Source organism: Symphalangus syndactylus, chromosome 21 (assembly GCF_028878055.3).
Source record: "Symphalangus syndactylus isolate Jambi chromosome 21, NHGRI_mSymSyn1-v2.1_pri, whole genome shotgun sequence".
NCBI lineage: Eukaryota > Metazoa > Chordata > Mammalia > Primates > Hylobatidae > Symphalangus > Symphalangus syndactylus.
Window position 1 is genome coordinate 58,227,836 of NC_072443.2, and position 15,097 is coordinate 58,242,932.

General features: G+C 46.4%; 1 protein-coding gene across 5 annotated transcripts in view; it reads right to left on the minus strand.

The window, feature by feature from the left end:
* The window catches only part of TATDN2 (TatD DNase domain containing 2), a 33,060-nt gene that overhangs the window by 15,384 nt on the left and 2,579 nt on the right, over nucleotides 1-15,097 (minus strand). For all 5 annotated transcript variants that reach the window (XR_008653679.2, XM_063630395.1, XM_055260515.2 and 2 more), the window contains exon 3: nucleotides 6,195-6,728. Coding sequence is in view for 4 of the 5 variants with exons in the window: in XM_063630395.1 (XP_063486465.1) it covers nucleotides 6,195-6,728 (534 nt within the window). In the remaining variant the exon portion in view is untranslated. The remainder of the gene's footprint in view (nucleotides 1-6,194; nucleotides 6,729-15,097) is intronic.

Below are 15,097 nucleotides of genomic sequence, written 5' to 3' on the forward strand. Positions count from 1 at the left end.
TAGCTTTTTACAAGTGGTAACATTTGAAGAGCTAGCCCATTTTACATACAGAAAGAAACTGGGGTTCAAAGAGGCTGACTTTCTCAAGATCCTAATTTGAGTGGCAGGGCCAGGATTTAAACCCAAATGGTCTGATCCCAACACTGACATGCTCACCTACCATACTGTGCTGCCTCCAAATAGGTATGTAAGAGAAAACCTAAATGTCATCCAGTCTCATAAACAAAAGTCTGGGTATAACTTTAGAAAATTCATCCACACAATGGAATTCAAGGCAACCAAGTAAGACGATCTACATTAGACAGAAAATACACCCATTACATATTTGGGAGGAAAATACCCTACAAACCTACTTTATGTAGGAATTTCCAATTATATATATAGCATATAGTTTTTGTCCTTCCCACCCAAAAACCCTACTAAAGTTACAGGAAATATATCTGAAAAGGTATAAACCTACAAGGGGAAAGCACACAAAATGAACAGCAAAGCAAATTAAATAAGAATTGGATGTTATTCACAGATAACAGAGCATAGAAAACAGATGGGTTAATGATTATCAGCCAAGGAGATCAGATAGCCAAAACCTAAGCCTTCAGTGAGGAAAAACCCAGAACCAGACTACAGGACCCCAGAAAGACTCAGGAATTGGAGGTGCCAGACCTCTCAAAGTGAGGGTGAAGTTGCAGATGAAAATAGATTAGTTGAAGTCTGTCAAGATCTCCAGACCCCTGCTCCCACCCTGTGCAGAGGGCCTGCCCTTTCCCCACCCAGCAAAAGACAAAAGTTGATGCTTAGAAAAGTTAAACCAAGGGGACCACAGAATAAAGGTGCAATGAGCTATGATCATGCCACTGCACTCCAACCTGGATGACAAAAACTTTTTTTTTTTTTTTTTTTTTTTTTGAGACACAGTCTTGCTCTGCCGCCTAGGCTGGAGTGCAGTGGCGCGATCCCGGCTCACTGCAAGCTCCGCCTCTCAGGTTCACGCCATTCTCCTGCCTCAGCCTCAGGAGTAGCTGGGACTACAGGCACCTGCCGCCATGCCCGACTAATTTTTTTTGTATTTTTAGTAGAGACGGGGTTTCACCATGTTAGCCAGGATGGTCTCGATCTCCTGACTTCATGATCCACCCACCTCAGCCTCCCAAAGTGCTAGGATTACAGGCATGAGACCCACACCCGGCCTAAAATTTTTAATTTTTAAAAGTTCCAGGCCGGGCGCAGTGGCTCACGCTTGTAATCCCAGCACTTTGGGAGACCGAGGCGGGCGGATCACGAGGTCAGGAGATCGAGACCACGGTGAAACCCCGTCTCTACTAAAAATACAAAAAATTAGCCGGGCGTGGTGGCAGGCGCCTGTAGTCCCTGCTACTCGGAGAGGCTGAGGCAGGAGAATGGCGTGAACCCGGGAGGCGGAGCTTGCAGTGAGCCGAGATTGCGCCACTGCACTCCAGCCTGGGCGACAGAGCGAGACTCCGTCTCAAAAAAAAAAAAAAAAAGTTCTGGCCAGGCGCGGTAGCTCATGCCTGTAATCCCAGCACTTTGGGAGGCCGAGACAGGTGGATCACCTGAGGTCAGGAGTTCAAGACCAGCCTGACCAACATGGTGAAATCCTGTCTCTGCTAAAAATACAAAAATTAGCCGGGCATGGTGGTCCACGCCTGTAATCCTAGCTGCTCAGGAGGCTGAAACAGGAGAATTGCTTGAACCGAGGAGGCAGAGGTGGCAGTGAGCTGAGATCACAACACTGTATTTCAGCCTGAGCCACAGAGTGAGACTCCATCTCAAAAAGACAAAAAAGAAAAAAAAAATTAGCAGCAATAAAAAAAAAAAAAAAAAAAAACCACACATGGGAAAAAAAAAAAGACCAAAAAAAAAAAAAAATCAACACAAACGTTAGAAGATAAACTTGAGCCAGGCGCGGTGGCTCACGCCTGTAATCCCAGCACTTTGGGAGGCCGAGGCGGATGGATCACCTGAGGTCAGGAGTTCAAGACTAGCCTGGCCAAAATTGTGAAACCCCGTCTCTTCTAAAAATACAAAAATTAGAGGCATGGTGGCATGCGCCTATAGTCCCAGCAATTCACGGGTCTGAGGCAGGAGAATCGCTTGAACCTGGGAGGCAGGGGTTGCAGTAAGCCGAGACCAAGCCATTGCACTCCAGCCTGTGTGACAGAGTGAGAGTCCATCTCAAAAAAAAAAAAAAAAAAAAAAAAGAAGATAAAGTTGAAGAAACCATCCAGAAAAAATTTTTAAAAAGGATTCACTGGGAAGAAAATTGGAATTTCCATCCAAGAGACCAAGCACAAAATAGATGGTCCAGAAAAAGAAGAAACAGACAAGAAATCAAATAATCAAGAAATTTTCCCAGAACATTTCTAGGCTAAGGATGGACTGAACAAATTCGACTTATTTTACTCTTTCCTGAAACCTCACTAAAACTAAAGAATCTAAAAACCAAACAAAAAACAAATAAAACCCCTCTACAATAACAAAAACACCAGAACAGGAACAACAAGAGACTACAGCCATCATGCATTGCAGGCTGGAAAGCAGATGGCCAAATAACACCTCACTGGCAGACCAAGAGACGGCTGAGACCTAAGCCAGGCACCAGGAAAGCTTAGAACAGAGCAGGCACTCGCAGTGCTGGGGCACCTTGGGAACTGGAGTTACAGAAGAACATTAAAATGAGGAGGACAGGGTGAAATCTGGTTTCCAATGAGTTAGATCCCAGATTCTCTCCTCATACTCAGAGAAGGTGAGTTGTTTGAAGACAGTAAAACAAGAGGAGCTCTAGAATAAGGCCTGGTCAGATCAGTGGAGGGCACTGGTACTGCACCAAAAAGAGAAAGATTAAGTGAATGCTGAGGCCGCACCCGCAGCCGCCCCTTTCGCTACCCAGCTCCCAGACACCTTTCCTCCTAAGCAGGCTGAAAAACACTCCTCTGGGCAAGGTGACCAGTCTCGAGGCTTTCCTAAAAGCAGTGACATGGCGAGGGGAAGAGGGTTATGCACTCTCAATCATCCCAAAGCAAAGCTCAAAGTCTTTACGCTCAGAGCTTCCAAATAGCTTTTTATTCCTCCCATTCTTGATCATAAACAGACAACCAAAGATTACCAGACACGTGAAGACAGCCTCTAACACAGAAGAGATGAAAAGAAACAGAAAGAAGCAACTTAAAGAAAACTAAAACCAAGCCAAAAAACTACCATGAATTCCCTAAAAGAGGTAACAGAAGATGAAACATGAACAGAGATGTTATTAAAAAACAAAAGAGCTCTTGGATAATAAAAGTATGACAGCAGAAAAGTAAAACTGAATAAACAGCTGGGTTGGAAGATAAAGAAAAGGAAATATCCTACAAAGTAACGCAAGAAATTGGCTAGAAACGAGAGAGAAAGGCAATAAAATTAGAGGACCAGTCCTGAAAAATACAACATCCAAATAAGAGAAAGAAGCTAGAGAAGCTAGAAAGAGAGAGAAGAAAAATATGGAAAGAAAACATCAGCGAAGTACAGTAATTCACAAACTTTTCCCACAGCTAAAGTACAAGGGTTTCTAGATTGAAAGGGAATGTCCCATGCTAAGCAAAGTAGACACCACCACCATGAAATTTCAGAGCCCTGAGATCAAAAGATATTCTACGAGATTCCACAGAGGAAAAAAAAAAAAAAAAAAATACAGGTCAGGCACAGTGGCTCACACCTGTAATCCCAGCACTTTGGGAGGCTGAGATGGGCGGATCACGAGGTCAGGAGTTCGAGACCAGCCTCACCAACATGGTGAAACCCCATCTCTACTAAAAATACAAAAATTAGCTGGGTGTGGTGGCACACGCCTGTAATCCCAGCTACTCACGAGGCTGAGGCAGGAGAATCACTTGAACCCAGGAGGCGAAGATTGCAGTGAGCTGAGATCACACCACTGGACTCCAACCTGGGCGACAGAGCGAGACCCTGTCTCAAAGCAAAAGAAAATAAAAAATAAAAAATCATATACCAAGGTTCAGGAACCAGCATAGCTTCAGACATCAAGAAAACCAGAAGAGGCCAGGCAAGGTGGCTTACACCTGTAATCTCAGTACTTTGGGAAGCCTAGACAGGTGGATCACCTCAGGTCAGAAGTTCGAGACCAGCCTGGCCAACATGATGAAACTCTGTCTCTACCAAAAATACAAAATTAGCCAGGTGTGGTGGCGTGCGCCTGTAATCCCAGCTACTCGGGAGGCTGAGACAGGAGAATCACTTGAACCCGGGAGGTGGAGGCTGTAGTGAGTCAAGATTACACCAGTGCACTCCAGCCTGGGCAAGACAGAACAACGAGACTCCACCTCAAAAAAAAAAAAAAAAAAAAAAAGCCCAGAAGGAGCAATGCCTTCAAAATCCCAAACAAAACGGTTTCCAACCTGGAATTCCAAAACCAGCCAAGCTTGTAATCAAGGTTAAAGGTAAAATAAAGGCAATCTCAGACACACGTTTTCCAAAAAAAGTTTCTCCATGTACCCTTTCTCAAGAAGCTACTAGAAAAAGTATTCCACCAAAATGTGAGAGTAAACCAAGGAAGAACATGAGAAGACACAGAGTATAGGTAGCAGAAGACTCAATCCGGGAGAAATGTGAAGGAGGCTCCAGAGAGACAGCTGCCAGCTGGCCTGAGGGCAGGCAATCCAGACCAGAGCAGGACGACAGAGGGCTGAGGACATATACCTCCAAGAGAGGAAAAAAAAAAGGAAAAGATTCCTTATTTTGACAGTATTGAGAAGAATTTTATGGCTCTCGCAGTATGGGGATTAATTAGTGAAAGGTACCGGGAAAACCAAAGGAAAAACAAAGTAATGATGAACTTTAAGGAAAATGAAGTTTTACAAGAAAGAAAATGTGATCAGAGTATACAAGGCGACTTAGCTGTGAACATGGCAGTAACAAATCTTAAACAGACTTAACCCAAAAGGTATTCAAGCCACACAGGGAGGCTGCAGAAAGGAGAAGCTAATGTGTCCCTGGGTGTGGGTGCTTCTGAAGGAGGTATAGAGAATTAAATTCTCATCTCCCAAGCAGGAAGTCCTCAGACATCTAAAACTGAAAAACTGATCAACAGTAAAGATTATTTAGAAACATGAGGTAAGTACTAGAAGAAAGAGCTAAAGATGAGAGAAGCTGCCTGCAGAGCAGTAGTAAAGGATGGATGGAGACGAGTAAGATGGAGGAATGCGGCCTGGTGCAGTGGCTCATGCCTGTAATCCCAGCACTTTGGGAGGCCAAGGCATGTGGATCACAAGGTCAGGAGTTCGAGACCAGCCTGGCAAACATGGAGAAACCCCGTATCTACTAAAAATACAAAAATTAGCCGGTTTGGTGGAGCACGCCTGTAATCCCAGCTACTCAGGAGGCTGAGGCAGAATTGCTTGAACCCAGGAGGTGGAGGTTGCAGTGAGCCAAGATCGCACCATTGCACTCCAGCCTGAGCAACAGAGCAACACTCTGTCTCAAAAACAACAAAAAAAAGATGGAGGAATGTTTCCCCTCAATTATAAGCTATGTTAAAAATCACTAGTTTCCCTCCTCCTCCTTCCTTCTCTGGTTATCCAGGTACAAGTGTGCCTAGATAAAGGCTGATTTTCCAGACTCCCTTGCAGCCAGATGTCAGCCGGGTTTCCCCGCTCTTGTCAACAGCAGATACAACATGTGCAACTCTTAAGCCAAGCTCTTAACAGGAAAGGAATGCACTTTCCTCTTCTCCCTTCCCACTGGCCAGAATGCCCACATAACAAACCCTGAGTCCTATCAGAGTACCCATTTCACACCAACAGGTGGACAATGTGTTGAGGGGTGATAGAGAATCAAGACAAAAGGTACCACTATCTCTGATATGATGGAGCCATCCTTCTTAAGCCAAACTTATATTCTGTTTAAGCCACTATTATTTTGGCCTTTTACACAGCAGCTAAACCCATATCCCAACATATAAATTCTTTAAAAAAAAAAAAAAAAAGCACTTAGTTTAGGTTTATTAATAACTCTGAAAATCTGAAAAGTATGTTAGAAGAAAATCATCAATTTGTTTCCTGGAGGCCTGGTTAAGTAAAGTACTGTTTTTAATTAGTAACACTTAGGATCAAACTAGAAAGATGGAACACATTTCATCAAGAGAACTAAAAAGTCAGATGCCTGGTGCAAGCTTTACTCACTTTCTGGATTTCTAAATGAGAGTCAGAGTCATCCAAGAACTCTAGGGGTGGAGAACATTTGTCAATGACGGTCCTTCTGTCCCCAAGGGGCTCCTCACTGGGTTTCTCCTGAGGGTCTATAACTACTCTCCTGTCATAGAAGCTGCTCCTCTCTGGCACTGTCTTATCCTCCTCCACGCTGATCTGTGGGGTTGAGTCTTTCTCCTTCTGAGCAGCAGTGACTGTGACACTCCTGGCTGCTCCTTCTGCAGTCTTGGCTGGTCCTTCACCCCTGGCTGGTCTTTCTCCACGGCTGGGACGCTCTGCTGCGCTTGGTTTTGCCCGAGTGGCAGCCTCTCCCTTCCTTTTTGGCATCGATTTCCCCAGGATGCCCTGGATAGCCTTCAGGTAGATCATTGTGGAGCCCTGGTCTCGAAGTCTATCCCTCTTCCTTTTCTGGACCTTGTTGGGTTCCTCAATTGTATCATTCTGACCCTCAGCTTCAGCTGCAAATTCAGAGTTTGTGAAGTTATGAGAACTATCTTTGGAATCGACCTGGAAAAAAAAAAAAACAGAATTGAAAGGGCTGTTCCAAGGGCACTTTCGTACATGAAGCATTTGGCAAATTATAAATCAGTGGTGGTTCTACCAGTCAAAGGGAAAGTGACTGTGGCTAAGGCAAAGGTTCTCTCCAGGTGGTGAAGTGGCACTGTAAGAGGGGCTGATTGCTGCCATTTCTTAGCATTCACCTACTCATGCTCAGCAGATGATATCCTCTCACTGCAGGGGGAGGGAAGGAGCTGAAATGAACACTCTCATTAAACCAGACTGCAAGCTCCTGGAAGGCAAGGACTACACTTCAGGCAAAACAGCAGCTCAAGCTCTTCCCACTGGAAAGGGCCCTAGAAACCAGCTAGCCCAATCCCATATCTAAGGGTAAAGGAAACCTGAGGACCCAGTGAGGGGAAGGACTAGCCCCAGAACTCCAATCCCCCAGTCCTGAGTGCAGTGTTTTTCCCACCATACCCAAAGCCTCCTGAAAGTTCTCTGCAAACACTTCCCCTCAAATAATCAACTTGGTTTTGGAAAATACCTGAGTTTCTCAGTGACTGCACCAGGGTCAATCAAGATAGACTGCTCCCAACAACAAACCCCCTCCAAGACGGAAGTGAAGCCTCAGCCCCCTCTTGCACCCACTCACTCCAGGACTCCACACAGAAAAAGCCAGACTTTTTGTTTGCCAGACTATTTTGATGTGGAATTCTAATCCAGTCTAATCCCTGCCGGGTGTAAGAACACTCCACAGATGTCCTCCTAAGGCCATTCCATAAGCAGTAAACCATTATCCCATTTGCACTCCTAAGTCATTTCTATTAAATTCCTCTCAAAAGTAAATACAGACCAGGCACAGTGGCTCATGCCTGTTAATCCAGCACTTTGGGAAGCCGAGGCAGGTGGACTGCTTGAACCCAGGAGGTCGAGACAAGCCTGGCCAACATGGCAAAACCCCATCTCTATAAAAACACGCGGGGCGCGGTGGCTCATGCCTATAATCCCAACACTTTGGAAGGCCGAGGCAGGAAGATCACTTAGGCTCAGGAGTTCAAGACCAGCTTGGGCAAGGTGACAAAACTCTGTCTCTACTAAAAATTACAAAAATTAGCTGGGCCATGGTGGCACATGCCTGTGATCCCAGCTACATGGGAGGCTAAGGCACAAGAATCGCTTGAACCTGGGAGGCAGAGGTTTCAGTGAGCCGTGACGACACCACTGCACTCCAGCCTGGGCAACAGAGTAAGACTCTGTCTCAAAAAAAAAAAAAAAAAAAAAATCATAAACCTTTAGAAATCTATACTTGTTAATATAGACATCTGTTTTCCTGAAAGTACTCAAACTGTTGGCAGCTGCTAACTTCACAAAGATGAATAGGAAAGGTGGTGTTTCCTATCATTTTGAACCTCTCTGGACTTACTAAATTTTCTTACTTTCTGAATTTTCTAACATGTGTCTAGAGAGATTATTTGTTAAAGGAGGTTACGGGTCATTTTTGTTTTTTTTTTTTTTTTTTTTGAGACAGTGGTGCGATCTCAGCTCACTGCAACCTCCGTCCCCGAGGTTCAACAGATTCTCCTGCCTCAGCCTCCCAAGTACCTGAGATTACAGGCATGTGCAACCACACCTGGCATTTTTTTTTTTTTTTTTTTTTTTTGAGATGGAGTCTCGCTCTGTCGCCCAGCCTGGAGTGCAGTGGTGCGACCTCAGCTCACTGCAAGCTCCGCCTCCCGGGTTCACGCCATTCTCCTGCCTCAGCCTCCCAAGTAGCTGGGACTACAGGCACCTGCCACCGTGCCCGGCTAATATTTTGTATTTTTAGTAGAGACGGGGTTTCACCGTGTTAGCCAGGATGGTCTCGATCTCCTGACCTCGTGATCCGCCTGTCTCGGCCTCCCAAAGTGCTGGGATTACAGGCGTGAGCCACCACGCCCGGCCACTAATTTTTGTATTTTTAGTAGAGACGGGGTTTCGCCATGTTGGCCAGGCTAGTCTTGAACTCCTGACCTCAGGTGATCCACCCGCCTCGGCCTCCCAAAGTGCTGGGATTACAGGTATGAGCCACCGTGCACAGCCTGTTTTCTTTATATCTTTTTAAATTTAAGGAATTCATATATATATAATATATATATATAATTTTTTTTTTTGAGGCAAAATCTCAATCTGTTGCCCAAGCTGGAGTGTGTGGCACAACCTCAGCTCACTGCAACCTCCGCCTCTGAGGTTCAAGCAATTCTTGTGCTTTAGCCTCCCTCCCGAGTAGCTGGGATTAAAGGCATCTGCCACCACACCTGGCTAATTTTTTTTTGGTATTTTTAGTAGAGATGGGGTTTCACCACGTTGGCCTAACCTCAAGCGATCTGCCTGCCTTGGCCTCCCAAAGTGCTGGGATTACAGCCATGAGCCACCGTGCCTGGCCTCTAATACTAATAATAAATTTGATGACTCCCAGGGCCTGCCCTGTGAGACACAGCCCCAACTTCCCAGCTCTCTTCTCTAGTGCCTTCTTCTGCCTGCCACCAACCACCTGCCACCCTTGGCCCATCACACCCTCTTACACATTTGCTAGCACATCTTATCTCCTCTGCTTGCGATGTCCTTCCCTCCATCCCATTTTGTGTTCCCACCTGTCTATTAAGGCCCCATCTCCACTTTGACTGCTTCTCCACCCCTGCCCTCTGCTCCCGCTGAAGCCAGGTATACAACACAGAGGGTGAGATCTGCAGCAAACTGAAGAGTATCTGCACCCTCAGACGGGCAGCTGCTCCTCACCTCTAACTAGTGCCATTTCAGAGTAGAGAATCAGAGTTAGAGATTCTGTTTTTTTCAAGTAAAACCAGAAATATTGAATTTAGTGCATTTTTCAACCATTCAGCAAGCACTTACTAAGCACTTACTCTGTGCCAGCAGGCACGGTTCTGGACCTGTGGGTTTAGCGTTCAATTAAAAAAAAAAAAAAAAACAAGCCTTGGTGTGGTGGGGCTCATGCCTGCAATTCCAGCACTTTGGGAGGCCAAGGCAGGAGGATCATTTGAGCCTAGGAGTTCAAGACCAGCCTGGGCAACATAGCAAGACCCTATCTGTACAAGAAAAATACAAAAATTAGCTGGGTGCAGTGACCCACGCCTGTAGTCCGAGCTACTCCAGGAGCTGAGACAGAAGGATTGCTTGAGTCTGGAAGGTCAAGGTCACAGTGAGCCGAGATTGTGCCACTGCACTCCAGCCTGTGGAGACACTCCAGCCTGTGGAGACACTCCAGCCTGTGGAGACACTGTCTCAAAAAAAAAAATAATAATAGTAATAACACACAAGAACATCCGCCTCCTGGAGCTCCCATTCTAGCTGGTAAGGGAAGGGAAAACCAGGAGAAAAGTAAGACAAGTGAAATATGTATGTTAGAGAGTGATAACTGCCAAGGAGAAAAACAAAATAAGGAAAGGGGACATAAAGTGGGGAGGTGACGTCATTCAATTCTTCAGTTCAAGGTAGGGACTTAGACTGGAGTCATAAATTCTATTTTTTGAGACAGTCTCACTCTGTCGCCCAGGCTGGAGTGCAGTGGCGCCATCTCGGCTCACTTACAACCTCTGCCTCTCAGGTTCAAGTGATTCTCCTGTCTCAGCCTCCTGAGTAGTTGGGATTACAGGCATGTGCCACCACGCCCAGCTAAATTTTGTAGTTTTGGTAGAGATGAGGTTTCTCCATGTTGGCCAAGCTGGTTTTGAACTCCCAGCCTCAAGTGATCTGCCCACCTGAGCCTCCCAAAGTGCTGGGATTACAGGCGTGAGCCACTGCACCCAGCCTGGAGTCATAATTTCTGAATGTGAATTGTCCCAAAATGTAAATACTGTAAGGACCTAGCAGGCTACATCCAGTCCGCAGACCAGCAGTTTTGCCATCTCTGGTTGTGAAGACCAAGACTGGAGTTGGGGGAGAAAAAAAAATTAGGAGTATAATAATATACCTTATGTTTTCATACAGATTTACAATTTACAGAAGTGCTATAGCCGTCATCCTTCTTTTACAGAATGTGAAACTGCTACATGGCTTGTAAGTGGCAGAACCGGGATTCAAACTCAAGTTCTCCCTAACATCCTGGAAGCCAAGGAAAAGGAGTAATGAAATATGAAAGTGAGAAACACTGTTGGCTGGGCGTGGTGGCTCCTGCCTATAATCTCAGAACTTCGGGAGGCTGAGGCAGGCAGATCGCTCAAGCCCACAAGTTCAACACCAGCCTGGGCAACATGGCAAAAAAACCCATCTCTACAAAAAATACAGAAAAATTAGCTGGGCATGGTGGTGCATGCCTGTAGTCCCAGCTACTTGGGAGGCTGAGGCAGGAAGATCACCTGAGCTGGGAGATCAAGGATGCAGTGAGCCAACTGCACCACTGCACTTCAGCCTGGGTGACCGACAGGAAAAGAGGGGGAGTGGGAAGGGGGAAGGAGGAAGGGGGAAAAAAAAGAGAGAAAGTGAGAAACACTCTCCTAGGCTGGAGGACCTAAGATGGATCAATGTCACCGAGGATTAGTTTCAGCAGGTGATAGTTGGCTCTAAAGGTAAGAAGTAGGTAGACCATGGGCAGAAGGTAAGAGACAAACCACCTGACTTCATAAAGGAGAGAGTTCGTTCTTCCTGGAAGCACTGCTTGGTGAACTGTGCATCTCCAAAGGAAAGAAGGAAAGATAAGTGGAGATGTTGCTCCAGCCCTATCACCAGTAGCCTGAAGGATTTCAACAGCTCCTCATCAGCTCCCTGTCTTCTCCCTCCTACCCTTTCCCTGCAGCATGCCAGAGGAGCTCTAAAATGCAAACCCCAACACTTCAGCCTTGGCTTAGAACCCTTCCAGGGCTCCACATTTGCCTAAAGAATAATCCCCACCCCTGAGCTCATCAGGAACCCTTCATAGACTGGCCCCATCCTTCCTGTCTAGCCTCATCTTCTGCCTTCCTCCAAACACCCAAGTGTCCAGGGAATGCAGAAGAGCATGAATGAGAGAAGGGAGGGCCAGCAGTGCCCCAAGCACTCCAGACAAGCAGCATTTCCTGACATTTTGGGCACATATTGCTCCCTCTGCCCGAAATGTCCTGTCCCCCTCCTTGTCCATCAGTAAGACTCAGGTGTCACCTCTTCTGTGAGGACCTTCCTGATGGTCAGTCGCTCATTCCCCTGACCCTTGGGTACTCCAAACCCATCCCTGTTACAGCACTCCACTCACTGCCCTGTGGTGAGTGACTTTTCAGTCTGTGAAGCATGGCCTGATTGTCCTTGGCACCAACAGCCCCAAGCCTGGTGTTCCACGTGAGCACTGGACATGTGCCAAGTGGAGATGCAGGAAAGGGGATGTGCAAAAGCTCTATCACTCGAGAGCCTCGATACCCAGTGCTTTACTGTGCCTGGGCTAACTCACCCTGCAGAGAGCTCCTCAAGGGAGGGACCTTAGCACCTTCATCTTGCCACCCCTACATCTGATGCCAGGCTGGGACAGAGCAGGTGCTCCCAGAGGCAGCAGTGCAAAGAACACTGGCTTTGAAGTTGGACTGATCTGATACTACCCCACAGCTTGGCCACTTAGCAGCTGCATGGCCTTGGTCAGCTTATTTAACCTTTCTGAATCTCATCTGCCCAGTGCCTACACAGAGTAGGTGCTTAAATATTTGTTAATTGATATGAAGGTATTTACTAACATATGTAGAGATAATACCACCTACTTCACGACACTCTTGGGATTATGTGACAGTCTATAGGTCAAACATCGAGAATCATAGTTGATCAAGCCTTATCATACATGCTCAAACTTTCCCTTCCATTCTTCCTACTCTAAATTGAATGTAGACATTTAGATGTCATAGTAAAAATAATCCTTACTACATGAAGGTGCTTGTCACACAGTTAATCTCCTCTGTGAAGAGTAAATGAAGATCATCAGCTAATATAAAACATCTCCAACTGTCCTGGAGGTAAGAAGGGAACGATGTGAGGTCAGCCAGCAGGGATCTCTACCTATTCTAAAATGACCAGTCTAACACCTTCCCCTCAGAATATTCTGTGACCTGGCACAGAGAAAGATGTGTTAAAGGCTGGTGGGAGAAGGGAACAAAGTCAACTGTGTAACCCTCAAAGTTTACAGAGCAAGGCCAGGAACAGTAGCTCATGCCTGTAATCCCAGAACTTTGGGAGGCCAAGGTGGGAGGACTGCCTGACCCCAGGAGATTAAGACCAGCCTGGTCAACATAGGGAGACTCTTTACAAAACATAAAAAATTAGCCAGGCAGGCCGGGCGCGGTGGCTTACGCCTGTAATCCCAGCACTTTGGGAGGCTTAGGTGGGCGGATGACAAGGTCAGGAGATTGAGACTATCCTGGATAACACAGTGAAACCCCATCTCTACTAAAAAATACAAAAAAATTAGCCAGGCGTGGTGGCATGCACCTGTAGTCCCAGCTGCTGGGGAGGCTGAGGCAGGAGAATGGCATGAACCCAGGAGGCGGAGCTTGCATTGAGCCGAGATCACACCACTGCACTCCAGCCTGGGTGACAGAGCAAGACTCTGTCTCAAAAAAAAAAAAAAATTAGCCAGGCAGGTTGGCACATGCCTGTAGTTCCACCTACTTGGGAGGCTAAGGCAGGAGGATCGCCTGAGCCTGAAGGTTGAGATGCAGTGAGCTATGATCATGCCAGTGCACTCCAGCCTGGTGGACACAGCAAGACCCTGTCTCAAAGAAAAAAAAAAAAAAAAAAGTTTACAGAGCAGACACAGGAGAGTGGTGAGAGGACTCTAGAAGGACCTGAGGATGAACATGCCATTTTTGTGAGTACCCCTCGGCTATGCTTGCTGAAGGACTTAGGACCAGGACAGAGAAGTTCACAGATGACTACAGAGCAAGGCAGGAAGAGGTACAGATGAAGCTGGAAGGTAAGAGGTGTTTTGTAATTCATCAAGATGAGTCAAGTACTGTACACTTGGTTTTTAAACTGACAAACATATACTCCAGGAAGAGACCTAAGCAGTCCTAGAGATAGACGATCAGGATAATATAAAAATCCTCACTCGACAAGAGTGATCTTTCTACAATACAATTTCCTTTTCTGTGTAAAGCCCTGTATAAATTCTCTAATTGCTTAGAAGACAATCCAGCTGGCACAGTGGCTCATGCCTCTAATCCCAGCGCTTTGGGAGGACAAGGCAAGAGGACAGCTTGAACCCAGGAGTTTGAGACCAGCCTGGGCGACAGAGTGAGATCTTCATCTCTACAAAAAAAAAATTTTTTTTTTTTTTTTTTTTGAGACTGAGTCTCACTCTGTCGCCCAGGCTGGAGTGCAGTGGCTTGATCTCAGTTCACTGCAAGCTCTGCCTCCTGGGTTCATGCCATTCTCCTGACTCAGCCTCCCGAGTGGCTGGGACTACAGGCGCCTGCCACCACGCCCAGCTAATTTTCTTTTTGTATTTCTAGTAGAGAAAGGGTTTCACCGTGTTAGCCAGGGTGGTCTTGATCTCCTGAACTCGTGATCCGCCCCACCTCGGCCTCCCAAAGTGCTGGGATTACAGGTGTGAGCCGCCACGCCCAGCCCAAAAAAAAAATTTTTAATCTGCAGGGTGTGGTGACACATGCCCATATTCTCACCTATTTAAGAAGATTGCTTGACCCCAGGAGTTTGAGGCTACAGTGAGCCATGATTGCACCACTGCACTCCAGCCTGGGAAGTTGTTTCAAAAAAATGAAATTTTTTTTTAAAAAAAGACTACAATTGGCCGGGCATGGTGGCTCACACCTGTAATCCCAGCACTTTGGGAGGCTGAGGCGGGCAGATCACTTGCGGTCAGGAGTTAGAGACCAGCCTGGCCAACAAGGTGAAACCCCATCTCCACTAAAAATACAAAGATCAGCTGGGCATGATAGCGCACACCTGTAGTCCCAGCTACTTGGGAGGCTGAGGCAGGAGAATTGTTTGAACCCGGGAGGTGGAGGTTGCAGTGAGCAGAGATCGCGCCACTGCAGTCTATCTTGGGTGACACAGTAAGAATCTGTCTCAAAAAAAAAAAAAAAAATACAATTCTAAGGGAATTGTCCCTTAGAATAAAATCCATTGTCCTTAGGATAAAATCCAAATTCCCTTGGCTACTAACACCTTGCTGCAATCCGCCCCCTACCTCGCTCTCCAGCCTCCATTCTGGGCTCACTACTCCATCATACCACATTGTGGGCAGTCATATGACCACCCCTCCAGCCCTCCCACCAGACTGCTCCCTACAAGCTCATCACTCCCAGACCCAACAGTGCATGGCGCACAATAACCCTCAAGTGCTTATACTGAAACCATTGAGTTCTTGCAAAACAAGGCCGCGTTAGCCTTAATGAGAGAAAGGTGGG